General features: G+C 40.9%; 1 protein-coding gene across 2 annotated transcripts in view; it reads left to right on the top strand.

Annotated features, from left to right (window-relative positions):
* The window catches only part of ppp1r12a (protein phosphatase 1, regulatory subunit 12A), a 58166-nt gene that overhangs the window by 16535 nt on the left and 23003 nt on the right, over positions 1-18628 (top strand). For both annotated transcript variants that reach the window (XM_080051206.1, XM_080051207.1), the window contains exons 2-4: positions 10238-10368; positions 13558-13676; positions 18449-18608. In XM_080051206.1, the coding sequence (XP_079907332.1) occupies positions 10238-10368; positions 13558-13676; positions 18449-18608 (410 nt within the window). The remainder of the gene's footprint in view (positions 1-10237; positions 10369-13557; positions 13677-18448; positions 18609-18628) is intronic.

Raw genomic sequence — 18628 nt, forward strand, 5'->3', positions numbered from 1 at the left:
CTGTCAGTTAGGGCCGTGACGTCAGTCGGCCGGAGAGTCTGTTTAGTAAGTTTCCTTTCTCTTCTCCCTCGGTCGGATGTGTGAGCGTTGCCGCAGTAATCGATCATTCCACATGTGAAACGTGTTTATTTGAGTTTATGTGAATCACCCGTGTGTGAGTAAGTAGCCTACATGCAGTCCCGATCGCTGTTATAAATTAGGCTATAGTTTATGCATGTTATTAACGGCCACGATTCGCGGGTCGCAACAGCTGTTGTAACGTCTCCTCACGAGTCACGAGCGGAGTTTAAGCCTGTGTTTCTTTTCCCGCGATCTATGCTGCTGTGTCTGTGAAAGAAGGAAAATAAAGAGCGGATAAACCATACTCCTCCTCTCCTAGTCTCATGCTTATAGTCTGAAGTTTTTGGCCACAAGTGCTGTTCTGGCCGACACCTCTGAAGTGAAACCTGTGATACAAGCAGATCAGCGCGGTACCGATACATCCACCAGTTTCCTCCGCTACAGTGTGTGTGTTTGTGTGTAGCCGACGTTGTCACGTACATACACCTCTGAAAACTGCAGACGTTTGTTTCCTCCCGTGAACGGAGCAGAATGTTTCTCCTGTTGCTTCCGAGAGCAACTGCCAGCCGCGACACAGACGTGGCCGTTAGCAACAGTTATAGACTAGCGTGCTGCTATGTTTGGCTGTGCGCAGCTACTGATCCTGGGTCAGCCACAGCGTAAGAGTGACTAGTGTAGAGCGGGTGGGATGCACGGGGTGGATCATTCTGCACATGCGTTAAATGCGTTAAAAAAAATTAACGCATTAATTCCAGAAATTAATCACCCTGGGTTAACGCGTTAATTTTGACAGCCCTAGTTTAAATATAAAGCATAGTCAGAAATTGACTGCATTTTTTTCTTTTGGATGAGCTAGTATGGTTACATCTTACAGGTTTCTATCTATTTGTATCTATCACATCTACTAAATTTGACTCTTATAAACGTTGCCAGATATTATTTAACAAATCCCTAAGAGTAGTTTTTATAATGTCATGTAGTCTTGGTCCTATACTGTAATTTGAAGTCTGCTTGCTTTGCATCAATCTGCATAAACAAAGGCAGTAATCATACTGTGTATTCAAAACCCATTAGTTACGGTTTTGGTTAATAGCCTTAAAATAATACAAAGTGATATTGAGCCAAGCCAAGTGTGTTTTCAATGATATTGCAGATTAGAGAATATAATAAGTAACAGTGGCACCGGTATCGCACTACAGGATTGTTATTATTTTTTGCCATAAAAGGTCATGAGAATGGCTCGAATAACAGTTTAAAGTCATCCCTGCAAGAGGTTAAAAAAAGAAAGATGGCACCTCGAGATGCTCCATTCAACATTAGTTTTTTGATGTTGTCTCACAGCGAGTTTGCTTTTCAGCGCTGCCTTCGGGGGCCGTCCGAGCAACCCCAGTGTGCTTTAAAATGAAGTCTTTTCTCTGTTTATTTATGTTTCTTACAAAAGCCTGACAAGGCCTTGAACCCATGTTCTCTTTTTGGCTTTGTTGTCGTGGCAACAGACTGGCGGCTCCTTTTTTTTCTTAGGTGCACCGCCACGTCATGGGCACATTTTTTTTTTTGGGCCCCGCTCCGAGAATGGCTTAGCCCTCATCTTCTTATTGCGGGCACTCGCAGGGAGTTGTGCTAGAATTCCATCCATATTATTTCAGGATTAGGCTGGTAGCATATGATGGACACTGTATTGTTTTCTGACATAATCTGCTCCATATTTATCCCCACTGGCTTGGGGAAGGTTTATTGAGTAAAGCTGTTGACGGCGCCTATAAGCGGGCGCCATATGGGTGTTGGGTGCTGTTAAAGGCCTACTTCACCGGTTTGAATATGAAGGTGTATTGAATTCTGAGATCCTATGTAGTATAAATGTGCAAAAAAAATTAAAATCGGTTAATTTTTAACCCTATATTTCTCTTTCTCGTGACATCACAGAAAGAGAAATATAGGGTTAAAAAAAAAACTTACTTTGTAAATATTACTGTGATGTCTTTTACTGTGACATCACAGTAATATTTACAAAGTACGTTTTTTTTAACCCTATATTTCTCTTTCTGTGATGTCACGAGAAAGAGAAATATAGGGTTAAAAAAAACACTCTTTCTGCCTTTTCTCAGGCTAGGATGAACCGATTTCAATTTTTTTCGCACATTTATACTACATAGGATCTCAGAATTCAATACACCTTCATATTCAAACCGGTGAAGTAGGCCTTTAATTGATGAGTGTGTGAAGTGGGAGATGTGTGTGTGTGTGTGTGTGTGTGTGTGTGTGTGTGTGTGTGTGTGTGTGTGTGTGTGTGTGTGTGTGTGTGTGTGTGTGTGTGTGTATATGTTGCTTTGGCTTTACTTACCTTTCTGTCATAGGAACTAGTTGACCAAGTGCAACAGTAGGGCTGGCCCGAATTATTCTTATTCGCAACCGGTGATATCAGCTGTAGTAGGCTACGTGATGTTACCAGAGTGACGCAAGCTAAAAGCGGTACCAAGTGCAGGAGGGAGAGAGAGATAGAGGAAGAATAATAGAGTTAAGTTAAGTTATCTTTATTTGTCAGTCAGTTGTACACGAGGCACATTGAAATTTGTCTTTTCGCATATCCCCTCTCAAGTTACCACACTTCGGAGGGGGTCAGAGCGCAGGGTCAGCCGCAGTACAGCGCCCCTGGAGCAGTTTTGGGGTTAAGTGTCTTGCTCAAGGACACAATGGTAGAGATGGTGGGCACCGTAGACACAATACCAGCCTCTGCTAGTTTTACGACTCACACCCTCCTGTCCGGTGCCGGGGATCGAACCAGCGACCTCATGGTCGGCCACCTTACCTCTAGGCCATCCTACCACCCCCAAGAGTGTGTTCCTAATAACTCTATAGGCTACCACAACATTAGCGCGATTTCGGAAGGAAATGTAATGCTTAGCGTAATGCTAACGTTAGTTTAGCTCAGCTGTTTGTTTACATTCAGCCATCATCAACCGTGACTTGCTTGCATCATGGGAATAGGCGGTCAATAATGGATATAATATGGACACAAAAGACTATCAATGTTGGATCTTTGTATGGATTTATAAATCGCCGAAATGATGCACGTTCCTAGATGAATTGATAAGTTCCTGTACGGGTTACGATGGCGCGGAGGACAGCTGATTTGGAACGGAAAAACAGCTGTTTGCCTCCACGGGGAAAAATTAAGGAACTCCGACTTTACTACCGTTCGAAAGTTATTAAAGCATCAACAAACTACGCAGCTTGCTGTCTCGACTCACACACTCGGTCTCAGTGAGTACATTGGCATTATTAATGTTGGTTTGATGGTGTGTTTTTCTGGAACGAATATCCGAATATTCGCTCGGGAAAAACCAACGAATACTCGAAGCCTGAAAAATGGCATTCGGGCCAGCCCCATGCAACAGTGATGTTCTGAAACCTTGTCTCAGTGCGACAAATCAACATGAACAACACTGAAGAGATATTCAAATATATTCCGCTAATCCAGATATTATAGACTTTTGTTTATCTAGAAAACAGGCTTCATGACGTGTTTATATTTGCCTATCCCAACAGTATTTTTCCAAGTTGTAAGGCCATGTATTTTTTATGTGTCATGTTCCTTGTGGTGACTTACGTTTTTTAAAGGGCCACTTGAGGACAATTCTTTCTTGACAAATACAGGCCGACGGTCAAGTGACGTCGGGCTGATGTTTATTTGAATGCGCTCCCATCGGCGTACCACCATCTCATAAACACAAGACGAAACATTTAAGTTATTGAAAGCTCATGTTCTGAGCAGTTGGAACACAAAGTGTAGGGACGCTAAGTGGTCTGTCACAACCCCTTAGACCCAGTAAGCTGGGCTGAGGCCTTACCGTAGATCCTGCTGCACCGTGCATTCCTACATTCAAACATTGAATCGCTCGTGGTGGTATTACGTTTCCTCTTTTACAGCACTGTTAAATGTGACATGGTTCACCTGATGTAAAATAACTTCAGTCTTCTGAGATTCATCCCAGTTAGTTGATGGAATATTGCCAGCATTTATTAGATTGTTTTTCCTTACATTTTTTTTTTGTGGACTATTGATTTTTAACCGATTGGACCCCTTGACTCACATTGACCATGGTTCAGATTTTTCAACTTCCATTCATTTCTAATTAGCGATATAAGTGATTTTCACTGATTTATTTTGCTCCCTTGCTATCCCCATCCCTCCAAGCCTAAGTGATGAACAGAGCTGTTTTCAGAGCCGGACACACAGTGTACATTAAACTCTCTATCGACCAATCAAATGGAGCATCCTGTGGTGGTCCATTGATTGGATTTGTACTTGATTTTTTCTTTTTCTTTTTTTGATTTTGGGTCGGCTTCCAGGAAGCGTCAGTTTCCATTAGAGAGTTCCTTTTATCAGAAAGGGCGACAAGGACACCTGTAGTCCTGTCTGGCAAACTGACAGGAAACATGGAACGTCCTGTGGCCACGTGGTGGTTAGCAAGACAGTATTTATTTCTATTTGTCAATGCAGAGACTTTGGCTTTTTTCGTGTCTACTGTACGTGTGAATTTGTAACTTCAAAGGTGCAGTGTCAGTGTGTAAAGGGATAATGTCTTTTTTTTCAGAACAGACTTTTTATAAGTGGAATATAATATTCCTTAGCATGTTTCAATTGGTATAAAATCGCTAAAATATATATATTTTTTTATTATTACCTTTTTAGAATTAGCATTGTATACCTACATAGGAGAGGGGCACATCACCATGTTTCTACAGTAGCACAGTATGGACAAACGTAATGGCCTTACTAGTTTTTAGTCATAGAAGGTGTCCTGGGGAAATGCACCTGTTGGAAGTCAAAGAAGAATAAATAACCAAATACATCTACACCTCTTCACTATTGTGGAAATACTTTGAGGCAGTGGTGGATGATGCCATCTTTAGTAACTTAGCTTCTTGTCCTTGAAGGCCACCGTAGCTTCTGTACATTTTCCGAACGGGAGAAAAATCATCCTCATACATGAAGTCTGTCTTTTTTTTTTAATTATAATTTTTTTTAGATATTTTTTTGGCATTTTTATGCTTTATTGATAGTGTAGAGACAGAGTTGAAATGGGGCAGAGAGAGGAGTGACATGCAGAGAACGACCGCGGGCTGGAATCGAACCTGGGTCCGCTGCTGGCCGAGGCCCATGGGGGGGACGCCCTACCAACTGAGCTAAGGGCGCCCCCTAGTCTGTGTCTTTTTTGACATTATTCCATGTCTTTTGCCTACGGTTCTTTTGCAGACAATATGCAGTGCCTTCCATCTTATTGCGTTCTTTCTTGACAAGGGTTCCTCTCTTCTCCCCTCCACAGTCACACACTGGCCAAACGGGTTTAAATGGCAACGTGTCTGAGAGTGAGTCACTACATGTCTGAATGCTTCACCACAACTACAGCACACGTCCTACAAGTCATTTCGGGGGGGCCGATTGTGATGCGTGAAACCAGATTAAGCCCACAATGTTCCTTAATATAACTTAAATGTAACCTCAATCCCCTCCTCTCTCTACTCTGTCTGACTCGCTCACTCTGCCTACAGGCAAACATAACATGAACTATTTGGGTTTTTCACATTACTGCTTCTTCTTTGTACATTCTTGTCTGTTGGTTGAGGAGCGTGCTACCCTCCCCCTCACTCCATCAGAAGTACATACAGAGGACACAACCACCATGGCACCCGCAGGGTCTAATAGCATTAAAAAAAGCAATGAATTTAATCATCTCAAAATAAGCCTTAAATGTATTGAATCTTGCTGGTAATTATTGAACTTCCTTTACAAATGTTTAAAATTTGATTGCCCTTTTGTAGGATTAAATAATACTTGGAGAGGGTCTGTTATGTTACATTTATTGCTATGTTGAGAATATACAAACACTTTACAAAGCTATTGTTACTGTATATCGATGTGAGAACATTCATATGAGTTTACAGTAGATGTTCTTTATTTAAAGTACCTTCAAATTCGTCAGAAATTCCTTTAATATCCTTCCGTACTATTGCAAGTATGACCTTTGTTGGCATTACATTTCATTTTAAGTGGCATTAAAAAGGTATTTACAAATATTAAATTAAACATGGAGATTCCTTGGGGTACCCTGAACCTCACTCTTGAAGTTAAAGCAAGAGGATGCATTACCACTGTACTTTCTCCTGTCCCTCTGGCCACTACACATTACACTATGCAGACCCTGGCACCTGTCAGCCACACACACTATTACAGCCATTAAGGGATTACCTTTGTTAGACTCCAATAGCTAATGGGAGGAGTCAGTTTAGATGACGCACAGGAGTAGGAGGCCACAGTGAGCACTGTTCGCCTTAAGGGGGCTTGTTTCCATTCTTAGAAAATGAAGAGGACTTTGAAGAGATAATAAGTGTTTAGGGGGAGGATTTAGATGAGAGTATGGAGGACAGTTTTCAGATTATAGACAGAACACCGTAATCTCTTTTTTTCCTCTTTCTTTTTTTTTTTCAATGTCATTTTTCAGCTGTCACAAATAGAAGAGAGACAAAACATTAGCACTGTCAAGGCCAACCTATGTATTGCTATGTGTTGCCTCACATCAGCTGATATCTTCTGTTTGAAGGTGTACCAGAACACTCGGTATATATTACAGTTGACAGCCAACGTGCACATTTGTTTTGTGTCTAAAAAATACAACCAGGCAATATTCTGTATTTCAGATCCCAAAAAAAAAATAAAATAAATGCTGAAATAAAGCAGAACACAAAATAGCCTACAATTTCTACTCCAGTGATGATCTGTTATGGAAAATGTTGTACTGGAAAGGTGAAGGCACTGATTCATGAGGCTGAACAGCAAGTTCGACAGCCAGCCTTCACTTACTGCCTAGGTTCACAATTCAACACACTCATTTGCTAGTTCAAGCTGTTAAGTTGTGTATCCAAAAGATTTCACTCTGGAACCTGATTTCAAAAGTTTTAATTTTCAGTGCCCCAAATCACTGTTGTCGTGTAAACAAACAACCAAAACGTAAAAACTTCTCTGCATGAAAGGGACTACAACACGTGAATGTGACCAAAGAGAAGCGATTTGCCCTTGGAAAAAAAAAATAAGCCCCCCATTCTCCTGTGGCCTTGTAGGGCAAAAGCATTGGAAGCTCATCATCATTATGTAATAGTGGAGGAGTTAATATGATTGCTATAATGAATTGTCAGCTACACTTGAAAACATGTAGTTCCTAGACCTAGATCCTGTTTTAAAAGCCTTGGGTGTCCCTGATACATGATTTTAAAGGCACATGAACCACATGTCTGCCTTTGTTGACATTTCCAATTTGTGGACTGGACTGGATGTGGACCACAAACTGACACGTGTTGTTGGGTAGCCACCAGTACCACATCATTTGCACATGATGGTGGTGTCCAACTTACTAAACATATGAGAGTGACTGAGATGAGAGATGCACTGCAGCACTTTGAAAAGGAATATGTTTGTGTCTTTGGTGTCTCTGCCCTGTCACAAAGTCACATGAACCTAGTTTGTTAAAAAGTCCCATTTGCACCTGGAGAAACTCTATCTCTCTCTCTCTCACACACACACACACACACACACACACACACACACACACACACACACAACACACACACACACACACACACACACACACACACACACACACACACACGCGTCAGATGATAAGCTCAGTGAGGCCTTTTTTTCGCAGGCACACTTCGGCTCTGGCCATGTACGGCGTTAGTAAACGGCCCCAAATTTGGACAAGGATTCCAGCCAGATAGTCGTGTGCCCTGAACGTGAGGCCGCTCTGTGTGTGTGTGTGTGTGTGTGTGTGTGTGTGTGTGTGTGTGTGTGTGTGTGTGTGTGTGTGTGTGTGTGTGTGTGTGTGTGTGTGTCTGTTTGCCTTGTCAACGCTGTGGTTGTCATAGCAACCCCCAGGAGAAAGGGAGCGAGACAGTCCAGGCATGTTGTTCAGTGATGGAGGGGAAGGGGGAGGTTAAGGATGGCAAAGGTTTGGGTTTTGATAATGCCAAGTGGTAATTGTTGTAGATTTTCTCAGTGTATCTCAAGTCATTATTTACTACAATGGCTGTCAGTGAATATGAGATAACACAGAACATTTATATCAGTTTGCTTAGCGTGTCGGATAGCTGTGGAAAAATTGAAGAAGAAAAAAATGTTTGTTTTTTCTAGTTTGTCTCTGAATACTGTTTTGTAGGTCATCTTGTTAAGTGTCCTGCGAGGTAACTTCTTAAAGCTACAGAGCGTAACTTTTTCATATAAGTGAATGTCGGTTACATCCAAGCCATCAGCTCCACAAAACTCTCTGTGTGTCTCAGTATGGCAGCGTTTACAACCTGGTGTCACCCCATGACACTGGTGCAGGAGCTCAGAAAAATACCATGAAGCGCCCAAGAAATGTTTCCGTTATTGATTCTTCTGCTAAGAAAAAACCTGGACGCACAGAAGAAGGTATAAAATCCAAGCCCGATCACTGAAGGTTTACCTATTACTCAGAAATTCCTCATGAGGCCAACATAAGTTACACACTATAGCTTTAATCTAAGAGCCGCTGTGTCCTGAATGGAAAGTTCACTGTTCTCCAGTGCTGCTTTTCCTCTCGTCTCATTTTGGATGTTGACCAGAAATGTGACTTGTTCCTTGACAACTTGCTTACTAGCTCTCAGGCGTGTTGCCAACTTGAAAAGCTTATCTTGCCATATCTGTGTATGAATTATTTGTCATTTTTTAAACAAATATTTAACTTACAAATGTATCGACCTTAACAACTTAGTAATACACACCCAGACGTATGGCTTAAATCAAGTGCTGATTAAATGTACAATGAAAAAAAAAAAAAAAGTACGCCCACCCTGGCGCAAAATTCTGATTCATAATGAAGGTAATGTCACAACATCTCCCACTACATGAGTCAGAAGATCTCAAATTAGAAAACTCTCCCACTTGCAGCTGCTATTTAGTTTCTGTGGAGATCACTTTTGATTTTGCACTGTGCCATCTGTATAACATGGTTTGGTTTCACAAAATTGGTTGGACAAAATTAGACTGGTGCGTGTTGAATGCCCACGTTGTTGTCTGTACTCCGATGACAGTATGGGATTGTTGCTCATGCTTTGATCGTTATCAAATGTGCAGGATATGTTTTGTGGTTGGTCTGCTAGTTAGCCACCAATACTGTCACGACTTCCCCTTTGACTGGATGCAGTGACCAACATTATGTTAGGGAAATCTGATATGTCCTCTGCCGAAACACTTAGTGAAACATTAGCTGTCTGTATGAAACTGGCAGTACCCACTGCACCAGCAAGCATAGTCCTAAGTTTGACCCTAATTTGATCTGACTTTAAATGTGAAGTTTTATATTTTACTTACTTAATACTTTTTTCAGATGTTCCTTAAGGTGCTCCAATTTCCTTCCCACCCCAATTGACAAGCCTTTTGGGGACACATACACATACACACACCCTCCTGTACTGAATCCAAGATACTACCTCCAGATTTGTAGCTTGCACCAAATAAAGGCACAGTTCCTTAAGAGGCGAATTGATTAAATGAAGTGGACAAACTGTGCTTGCAAGTAAAGCTTTTTTTTTAAACTTTTGCTCAGCCCCTAATGTAGCTTTAATCTAGTGATTGAACAGCTTCCTAGTGTAACAGAAGAACGTATGGTGTGTGTGTGTGTGTGTCCGTTGTTACTTCAGTAGCTTAATTTAACACACTTGAGAAAAATACTTAAAGTAAATGCAGTCTTTAAAGATTTTAATTATATCACCATTTGCATAAAGTAGCAGCATATAGGCCCAGCATCTCAATGCCTCCCATTAGCAGTATACTACGCTATGTGGTATTTCAAGCACCTCTGCTATGCGCAGGCATTTTGGGAATGCTCCGGCTGCCAAAATCAACCTCCACCAACAATTTTGGACGCACGTGGCAATCTATCAGACACTGTGCTGCAATGCTCTTTTCCATGCAAGCTGTTTGTAACTATAGCACACAAGCCTTCCCCGCTGACATAATGGCACAAACATGTGTGTGCGTGTACACTCACACACACACACACACACACACCCACACACACACACCCCGGGCAGGTCACGCTCCTAGCTTCTTACAGTGGTCTAACTATGTCTCTCTCTCTTTCTTCTCTCTCTCTCTTAGGCATGCATAGATGACAATGTGGACATGGTGACGTTCCTGGTGGAGCATGGGGCGGGCATCAACCAGCCTGACAACGAGGGCTGGATCCCCCTCCACGCCGCCGCCTCCTGTGGATACCTAGACATAGCAGAGTGAGTTCTGTTGGGTTTGCAAGGCGCTTTTTCTGTTTTTTTTTCTCTAAGAAGCAGCCAGTATCTGTTTTCATCAGGTTTTAGATTTCTGCAGACTCATCCTCCTTACATCCTGTTTGTTTGGTATCTGGCTTATTCTAAGAAAGTGTGTATTTGTAACTGAACCCTCACCCTATCAGTCTCAAGTCTGCAGTAAAGGGCCAATAGGGTTCCTGTATAAAAGTACAGTCACAAGTCACTTCTTCATTTGGATTGTCAAGCACAAATTGGCTGACACTCAGGATGGTTAAGTGCCCTGCTATAATTATATTTTCCTTAGCTTAATACAGTTGGATTTTGGTCTCAAAGATTATTGTAAGGTTGCATAGCAGCAATCTTAACCGATTTACGCCATTTGTTGTAAATAAATTGACATTGTTTGGACATACTTTATTTGAATTTATGAATCGTTTATGCCCTCCTCAATGGCCACTAATTTGGCACCTTGTCCATATCACCTAACGTGGCAGAATTAAGTCAAAAGCCATTATTTTCAGTAGCACATAGTTCTTAGGACTTTTTGTCAGGAGCAACAGCCCAACCAATGGCTCAGAATACACATTGTGATGTAATCAAGTATGGAGAGATCATTGTCTGATCTCTCCATATCTGGAATGGGGCTCTAGAGTTGCATTGTAGTATTTTTTTTGCCCTTAGTCCTTTTCAGGTAAGAAGACTGCTCAAGGGGCAACAGACACTAACCCAGAGATGTTATCAGAGGATATTTAAAACAGGCTAAAGGCGCTCGGCTGTACTCATTGTTCGGCACACTGGGAGTGTGCTCTGACCTGTTTTACTCGTGTGTTGCATTACAGGAAAATGGCTACAGACTTATCCCAACCGTTGATGTTTTTCCTAAAAATAACAAGTTAGGCTAGCTGTATAAAAATAAACAGGCGTATGAACAAAACATTGTAATTTAAATAACCAATTTGAACTGAATGTGGAGAAAGTAGCCCCTTCCATTCACACAATTGTTAATGTTATTATTTTTTTAAATATATTTTAGAGTTGGTAATGGCTCAGATCCAGTAGTGTATGTGTCCAGTTGGCCTTGTAGCAGTGAAATCAGATTATAACAGCCAAAAAAGCAATAATTTTTCAGTTTATGTATGTAATGAAAGCTGATAATGTAGTGATTTGCCAATGACGTAATAACATTTCTGAACTAGTAATGTTATAACTTATTGCCCATAAGTAAAAGTTTTTAAATTGAAGGCTGGTTGTTAACATGATTGGCCTGGTTTTTATCACTTGATTTAAGTTTTATTTATGGGCTTTAAAGTATCACTCTTCAGTGACACTTAACCCTTACTATTGCAACAAGACAATAATGTAATAACTTATGTCATTATGGGGCAAAACATTATTACATTATCGGTTCAGAAACTATATTATGTTATTGTCAAGTGACTACATGATCTGCTTTTATTACATTAAAAACTGAAAAAATATGGGCAGCCTCACGAAAACAGCATCAGCACTGGGCACTGACTGAAAACAAGACGTTTCTTGTTGTCGCATAAGGAATGAAAAGGTCAAGTGGTTGGCCTTTTGTATGGGTGACGAAATGGAGACATCTTGTCATAGAGAGAAACCCAGCAACCCAATGTGGGTGGTGTGAACTCTCAGTAGACCCATTTTAATAGCCAGCACCCATATTCACAAGAGGAACTCCTTAGCAGGACTGTGTCTGTAAGCCCCCTGGTGTCACCACATCCATCTAATGAGGGTTTGTGAATGAAATCCCACACCACAAAAGCCATCATTCGTAGTAAAGCAGTGACCCCAAAAAATAGGCGGAATAGAAAGTCCAATCAAGAAAGATATAAAACGTTTTGAAGTAGTGTAACTGCAGTCAGTCAGTTGCCATTTTGGGGGGAGGAGGGAGGGAGTCATATGCACTGAGCCTGTTTCAAGTGGTGTGTTGGCCCTAATGAGAAGGGCCCGAGTCTCAACCGTAACTTTAATTGGAAGCAGCTGAAGTAAAAGACGCTGAATCTCTGCTGGTGGGAGATTCACGCTTAAGAGAAGTCTGTTAAGGGGGGTGCGGGTAGACAATGTCTGAGTTGTGAGATTAATTAAATTCAAGCTAAATCACCTAGACTTGACATTATAGTAAAACTTTAAATCAAATGTTTTACTTGAACACGTAACCAAATATTAAAAATCCTCTGTGCTCTTCACATTGGATTGGTCGCTGTGAATGCTACGATAAAGTAATGTACAGTATCTCTAAAATGTACAGTTTAGTGCGAAACCCTGGAAGCGTACTGAATAGCCGAGCCGCACACCTGTCTGGATTTGGTGCCACTCCTAGTCCAGACTCCTCTTTTTTTCTTTATTACGTAGGTGTGGCGTGTTCACTCTGTTTACACAGCCTGAGGAAGACCCTCTCCGCCATTTAAAAACAATGTGTGACTTACTTTAAGGGCTTGACTTTTCAGCACTTATGTCATTAGCAACTTACTTTTATTTCAACACGCACCGTGCTTATTTGCCTTTGTCGTATAGCGTGCGCTGTAACTTCAGTGTGTGTGTTTTTAAACGTCAGTATAATACTTTTGCATTATGGAAAAGCCCTTGTCTCTATGGACATACTTTTTCTTCCATTTGGGTATTTTGTAGTTGAAGAATATTCATATTATATTAATCATTCATATAATATTTACAGCAAAGAATAAAACGGCAACATGGGAACATCTCCCTCAACTTGTAATTAATAATGTAATTATTCCAATTAGTTTAATTCATATAATCAAGTATAATTGGCGGATTGGTGTAATTTGGCCCTAGAGGTGTTTGGAAAGAAAGTGACTGGTAGAACCGGAGATGCAAAACTGTGGTGCGGTGGTGTGGCTGCTGCTGTCAATGAATTTTGGCGCCGAACCAAAAGCAACATTACACAGCTCCTGTCCTTCATCTGTTTCCTCTTCAGCTGAAGGAGGTAAATAACCGCGCTACGTTTTATTTCCTCTTTACCTTGGCAAAGGCTGGGTTGACCTTTAAAAACTTGGCAGCAAAAAAAAAGAAAGAAACTTTCTCAGAATCTCTTTGTAAAAAATTCTAGAAGGATGTTTTCTATAATTATCTTCTTTGCTCTTTGTGTGTGTGTGTGTGTGTGTGTGTGTGTGTGTCTTTTTGTCACAGGTATCTCATCAGCCAAGGTGCCAGCGTAGGGGTTGTTAACAGTGAAGGTGAAACGCCGCTGGACATAGCTGAAGAGGAGGCAATGGAGGAGCTACTGCAGAATGAAATCAACCGACAAGGTACAGTATTACTGACATTTTGAATTATTCCATCCCAGGATGGGACCATATTGGACTATTGGGTCTATCTCTCTATGCAAAAAATGTCTTTTATTAAGATTTACTTTGCGGTTTCAAGTGTCTCAAGTGAATTTAATCACTGATAATATACTGCTAGTGCTAACACAGCACCGGGCCAAAAGCTTTTGTGTTATTTAAATAAAAAGAAACAAGTGGCGAGACGGAACAGGGCTGGAGTTTTGGGTTGATACCAACACTTGGGAGAGTGAAATATGAAATATTTGAATTCACACAGGGCAATAATAAAAAGAGAGAATAATTATGTTGTGAAGAAGTTTTCAAGCCATGTAATCCAGCCCGATCTAATGGAAACCATCCTGACGTGTTGAGTGTGTTAACGGCAGCAGAGCCGGTTGGGGGCCTTAATGTGTATCTCATGCATTTATGACTATGTTGTCAAATAGAATGTGAGGTCTTATTGAGCGTTAGCCGCTGCCTGCTGTTTTTCCACTTGCTCGCTTTAAGAAAAAAAACTTACATAATACTGAAAAAGTCATGCAGCTGTGTTGAGCACTCGTGATGATTTTCAAAAAAGCGAAAAGTCGAGTCTTTTTCTATTTTTGTCCGGGGCATTCTTGAGATGATGAAAGGCCCTCCCCTATGGCGAGAGGCCACGCACAGACGTGTTAACGGGCCCCGGGCCAGAGGGGTTGCTCCTCAGCTCCTATTCACTAATAAAGCTTGGCTGGCTTTCCCCTCCTCTGTGCTAGACTATGGCATCTTCCAAACAGGCTTTACATTATAATACAGGTGCCGTTTGCATGCAAAGAGAAGCGCTATGTTTATAGCCATAGGTATTAATAGGTAACAGTGAGGTGTGAAAGGAAAGTCTAACATTATGTAAGCCTTGTTGATGTATGCAGCCAACAGTAGCCTCATACATGTATATGATGAGTTTGTCCATAGCATCTGAAGATGTGTGTAACATACTGTATAAGGTCTCCAATGCATTGTCTTACACTGTTAAGTGTGTTATGCATTAGTGTGAGCTGACTGGTATCTCCAGCCACAAAGGCTCTATCCTGTCAATCCAAATGACTGACCTTTTAAAGGTGCACTATGTAACTTAGGGTGTGTCAGGGAATTGACAATCTTCTAACTGAATAAACAAACTTTCCTCACAGGAAAATGTGATCCCTCGAACACTGTTTGACGTTAGAAAAGCTACCTGAAAAGTTTCACTGTTGTTGTTTAGGGTTAGCAGGGCTACAGTTTTGATTACAAACACATTCCAGTCTTACGTTTTGTTCCAGGTGCCAGAAAATAATCTTGTTTTGTTTAAGTAAATAATGATTCAATACTAAGAATTAAATTAAGAGAAAATATGTTTTGTAAACTAACTGCACGCTCTTCATATGCCTCTCCCATAAAACTCCATAGTGCACCTTTTTAAGTCAAGATCCAACTGTTTGAAAGCACACAACATCCAGTGCTAATTTCACCCAGTGTACTGTGTGCATGTATCGTTCCTAACCAGCATCTTATATAACAGCGGCGAGACATGCACCCACCCGAGCCTCAAGCATCTCGGCCGGCGGCTGCTGTCAGCTCTGATTTGACTGATGATGGATAGATGTGCTGCCTGATTCTGAGCAATTCTCACACGCTCGTCTACGATCCATCACCATCAAACACACAACCAAATGTGCATCTTCATTTATCATCAACCCAGGCCTTTTGAGCCAAACTATTTCAAACTATTTTTATTATGTGGAAATTATGTATTCAAGATTGAAACTTGTGTATTTTTTTTATTAAAGGTGGAGTCAGCAATTCTGGAGAATGTTTTGTTGTCCAAATAACTTTTTATCAAAATCAGTGAATATCTCCATCATGGTCCGCTACCATGAAAAAAAAAAACTCCAGTCTTAATTCACAGCCTAGGCTCTGTAAACGTGCATGTTTCTAGCTATAGTGTGCCCATTTGTTCACACACCTTTTGTTTACTTACCATTTTACAGAGCCTAGGCTGTGTATTAATACCAGATTTTGTTTTCCAGCTCACATACAATAATGACAGGTGGCGGATCAGAAGAGATATTCACACATTTTGACAAAGTGATTTTGACAACAAGCATTCCCCAGAATCGCTGACTCCACCTTTAATACAGACTTGCTTAAAAAAAAGTGCTTTTGAGATCAAACTCTAAAGAGAGAATTTGCAGTGATCCTGATTGCTGGCCTCGGGGGCAGCTGCAGACAATCCACTGCTCAGTTCTCTGTATGCTAGAGGTAGCAGGCAGGCAGCATTATGCAACGAGCTGTTGTGTAACTCCGTCTGTATGTTTGTAATGTGATTTTCTCCCCTCTCAAAGATATACCAGTCATGAGGTTAAACTTGTTAGCAAGTGGGCCATGCTCCCCCCCCCCCCCCCTTGTGCCGGGACAACCTCTAGCTCCTCTCCTTGACCCCCATCGGGTCAAGTGACTGAACAGCCCTCTGTCAGCTGCCTGGCGAGGAGCTGCTGCCTGTCATTGTAATGGACTGAAGGTGGACAATCTCACAATTTCACACAAGGGTCATTTGGATCGGGCATTATTTTCCTCTCGGCTCAAAATAAAACATTTTTGCTCCCTAAAAAAGTAGAAGAAATAGCCAGTAACGATAGCAACATTTTAATATATTTTTGTAACATTAATTTTTAGTTTTCTTGACTGGGTGAACAAGCTTACAATAGCCCCTCAAGGCTTGATGGTCAAATAAAGTCATGTGACAAACTTTGTTTGTGATTTATACATTGACAATGGGCCAGAAGAAAACAATACTGTGGGGAAACTGCACATGCACATATATATATACACTTGATGTCTCAATTACTTCTCAGTATTACTATACCAACATTTTTGAGTAGCATTGTACTTTCTTCAGGTTAGACTTGTTTTTAATTACATCCTGTAGGTGTTTGGTCAGGTAGGTGTAACGATGTGCAAGTCCTTTTTTGGTCCATTGGATTTTTCCTCTTTTTATCTCCTCAGTTCTCACGTAAAAGATGTGCTGTTCTCTTGTTAAAAGAAACTGGGCTTTGAACTGCTGCCAGCTTTTCCACTCTGCTCTCTTTCTGCAGTCCTACTTAGAGACCATTAGGCTGCCGGCTTTTTATAGACACACAGTGTAGGCTACATCCCAAGAGATCACGGGACGGTGGCCTACCTGGCCCAGCTCCCATTACCTACATTAACTCAACACTCGCCCTGAGGTTGAGGTTAACTTTCCTCTGCAGTGTATGTGTACTCTGTTTACTCTTCTTACATGCCAAGTTTACACAAATGCTCAAGTTTGATTTATGACTTCTTTTTTTCAATTTATTGTTTTATTGTACAGGCAAGAGATACACTTAGCACATACAACCTTTGATGACAAGACTAAAGAAAACCACAACATGCAACATTTTATTTATACTAATAGATGAATTAAATAATGTAAACCTTGAGCAATTAAAATAAAAACTAGTCACTAGCCAAATGAATACTGATACATGTGTTCTCAACTTTATTAAATAATTACTATACATACCTGTTAGTCTGATGCAGGCCCATCTTTTATTTTATAGCTTTTGAGTTTGTTTTTATTAACCTTTTTAAAAGAGTGTGACAACATTTTAATTGTCTTTACCAAGTAACTTCTTCATGAGACAATAGCCTAGCCCCCCTCCCATGCTAACTTGGTTTGAACTGAAACTTGAAATCCAGTCAAACATAAACTGAAGACAGAGAATCATCTTTTTTCTCCACATTTGGTTTCACTTTCTCAGACGTAAGCTCTCACTAATCCTCCTTAATGAGCAACATGTCCAGTCTTAACCCAGCCAGAACATTACCGTCCCCATTGCTCAATTTAAAATGGAAAGTGGATGGACTTTGACTGACATTTAATGCCGTTAGGACAATTGAAAAAGAGCTTTAAAGATAATGGATTGTGTCTTAGCAACTCTGTGAAGTGTGTCTTGCAAGAGGGGCTTAAACCCCGTGGTTAAAGTTTAACCTCCCCCCTAGATGTCCTGTTTTACATTGCTTTACAAAGCCCAGGGCCATCTTAAAGCTTTCTACAGTGTCAGGGAAATGAGTGATGATGTGATGCTTGCAAGTAGAGAAAAAAAAAAAAACCTGTAGGATCAGCTGTAGAATTGGCTCCCTCCCCAGAGCACTCATGGATCATTGTTTATGTAGTTCAATAACTAGTCAGCGGCTCCCAGTGCATGTCACACCGTCTCATTTTTCCAACCAGGTGTCAACAAGACAATACAGGCCTGTTGTCACTGCTGCTCTACATGGCAGCCTATGGCATAGAAACATTGACCCACTTAAACCAATGAGGCCTGTGCGTTTTTGTAGCCGGTGTTTCATTGTCGAATGGACAGAATATTGGCACATAAAAAAAGGCTTTACAACACCCTCTAGTGTTTAGAGAGAGGTTGCCTGACCTTTTTTTCTTTCTCTGTAGACTCCTAAAGGTGCACTGTGTAACTTTTGGGTGTGTCAGAGAAGTGAACATTTTCTCATGTTATATTCTCAAAATGTAATAAACAACCCTTTTTTTAACAGGAAAATTATAATGGATGCATGTAATGGATTATATGTTGTAACATGTTTTATTTTATTTTATTCTGCTTATTTGTGAATTAATTTTCAAAATAAAATGTGTCTTTTTATTTATTTTTGATATGTCTGAAAAAAAAGTCTTCATTCATCCATTCATTGTCTGTCCTCACCAGGGCTGGATATCGAGGCTGCGAGGAAGGAGGAGGAGCGAGTCATGTTGCGTGACGCCCGACAGTGGCTCAACATCGGCCAGATCCAAGATGTCCGACACGCCAAGTCCGGAGGAACGTCTCTCCATGTAGCCGCTGCAAAGGGTTATGTGGAGGTTTTAAAGTAAGCAAGAGGTGTTGGAT

Source organism: Ammodytes marinus (genome assembly GCF_949987685.1).
Source record: "Ammodytes marinus genome assembly, chromosome: 22".
Classification (NCBI taxonomy): Eukaryota; Metazoa; Chordata; class Actinopteri; order Uranoscopiformes; family Ammodytidae; genus Ammodytes; species Ammodytes marinus.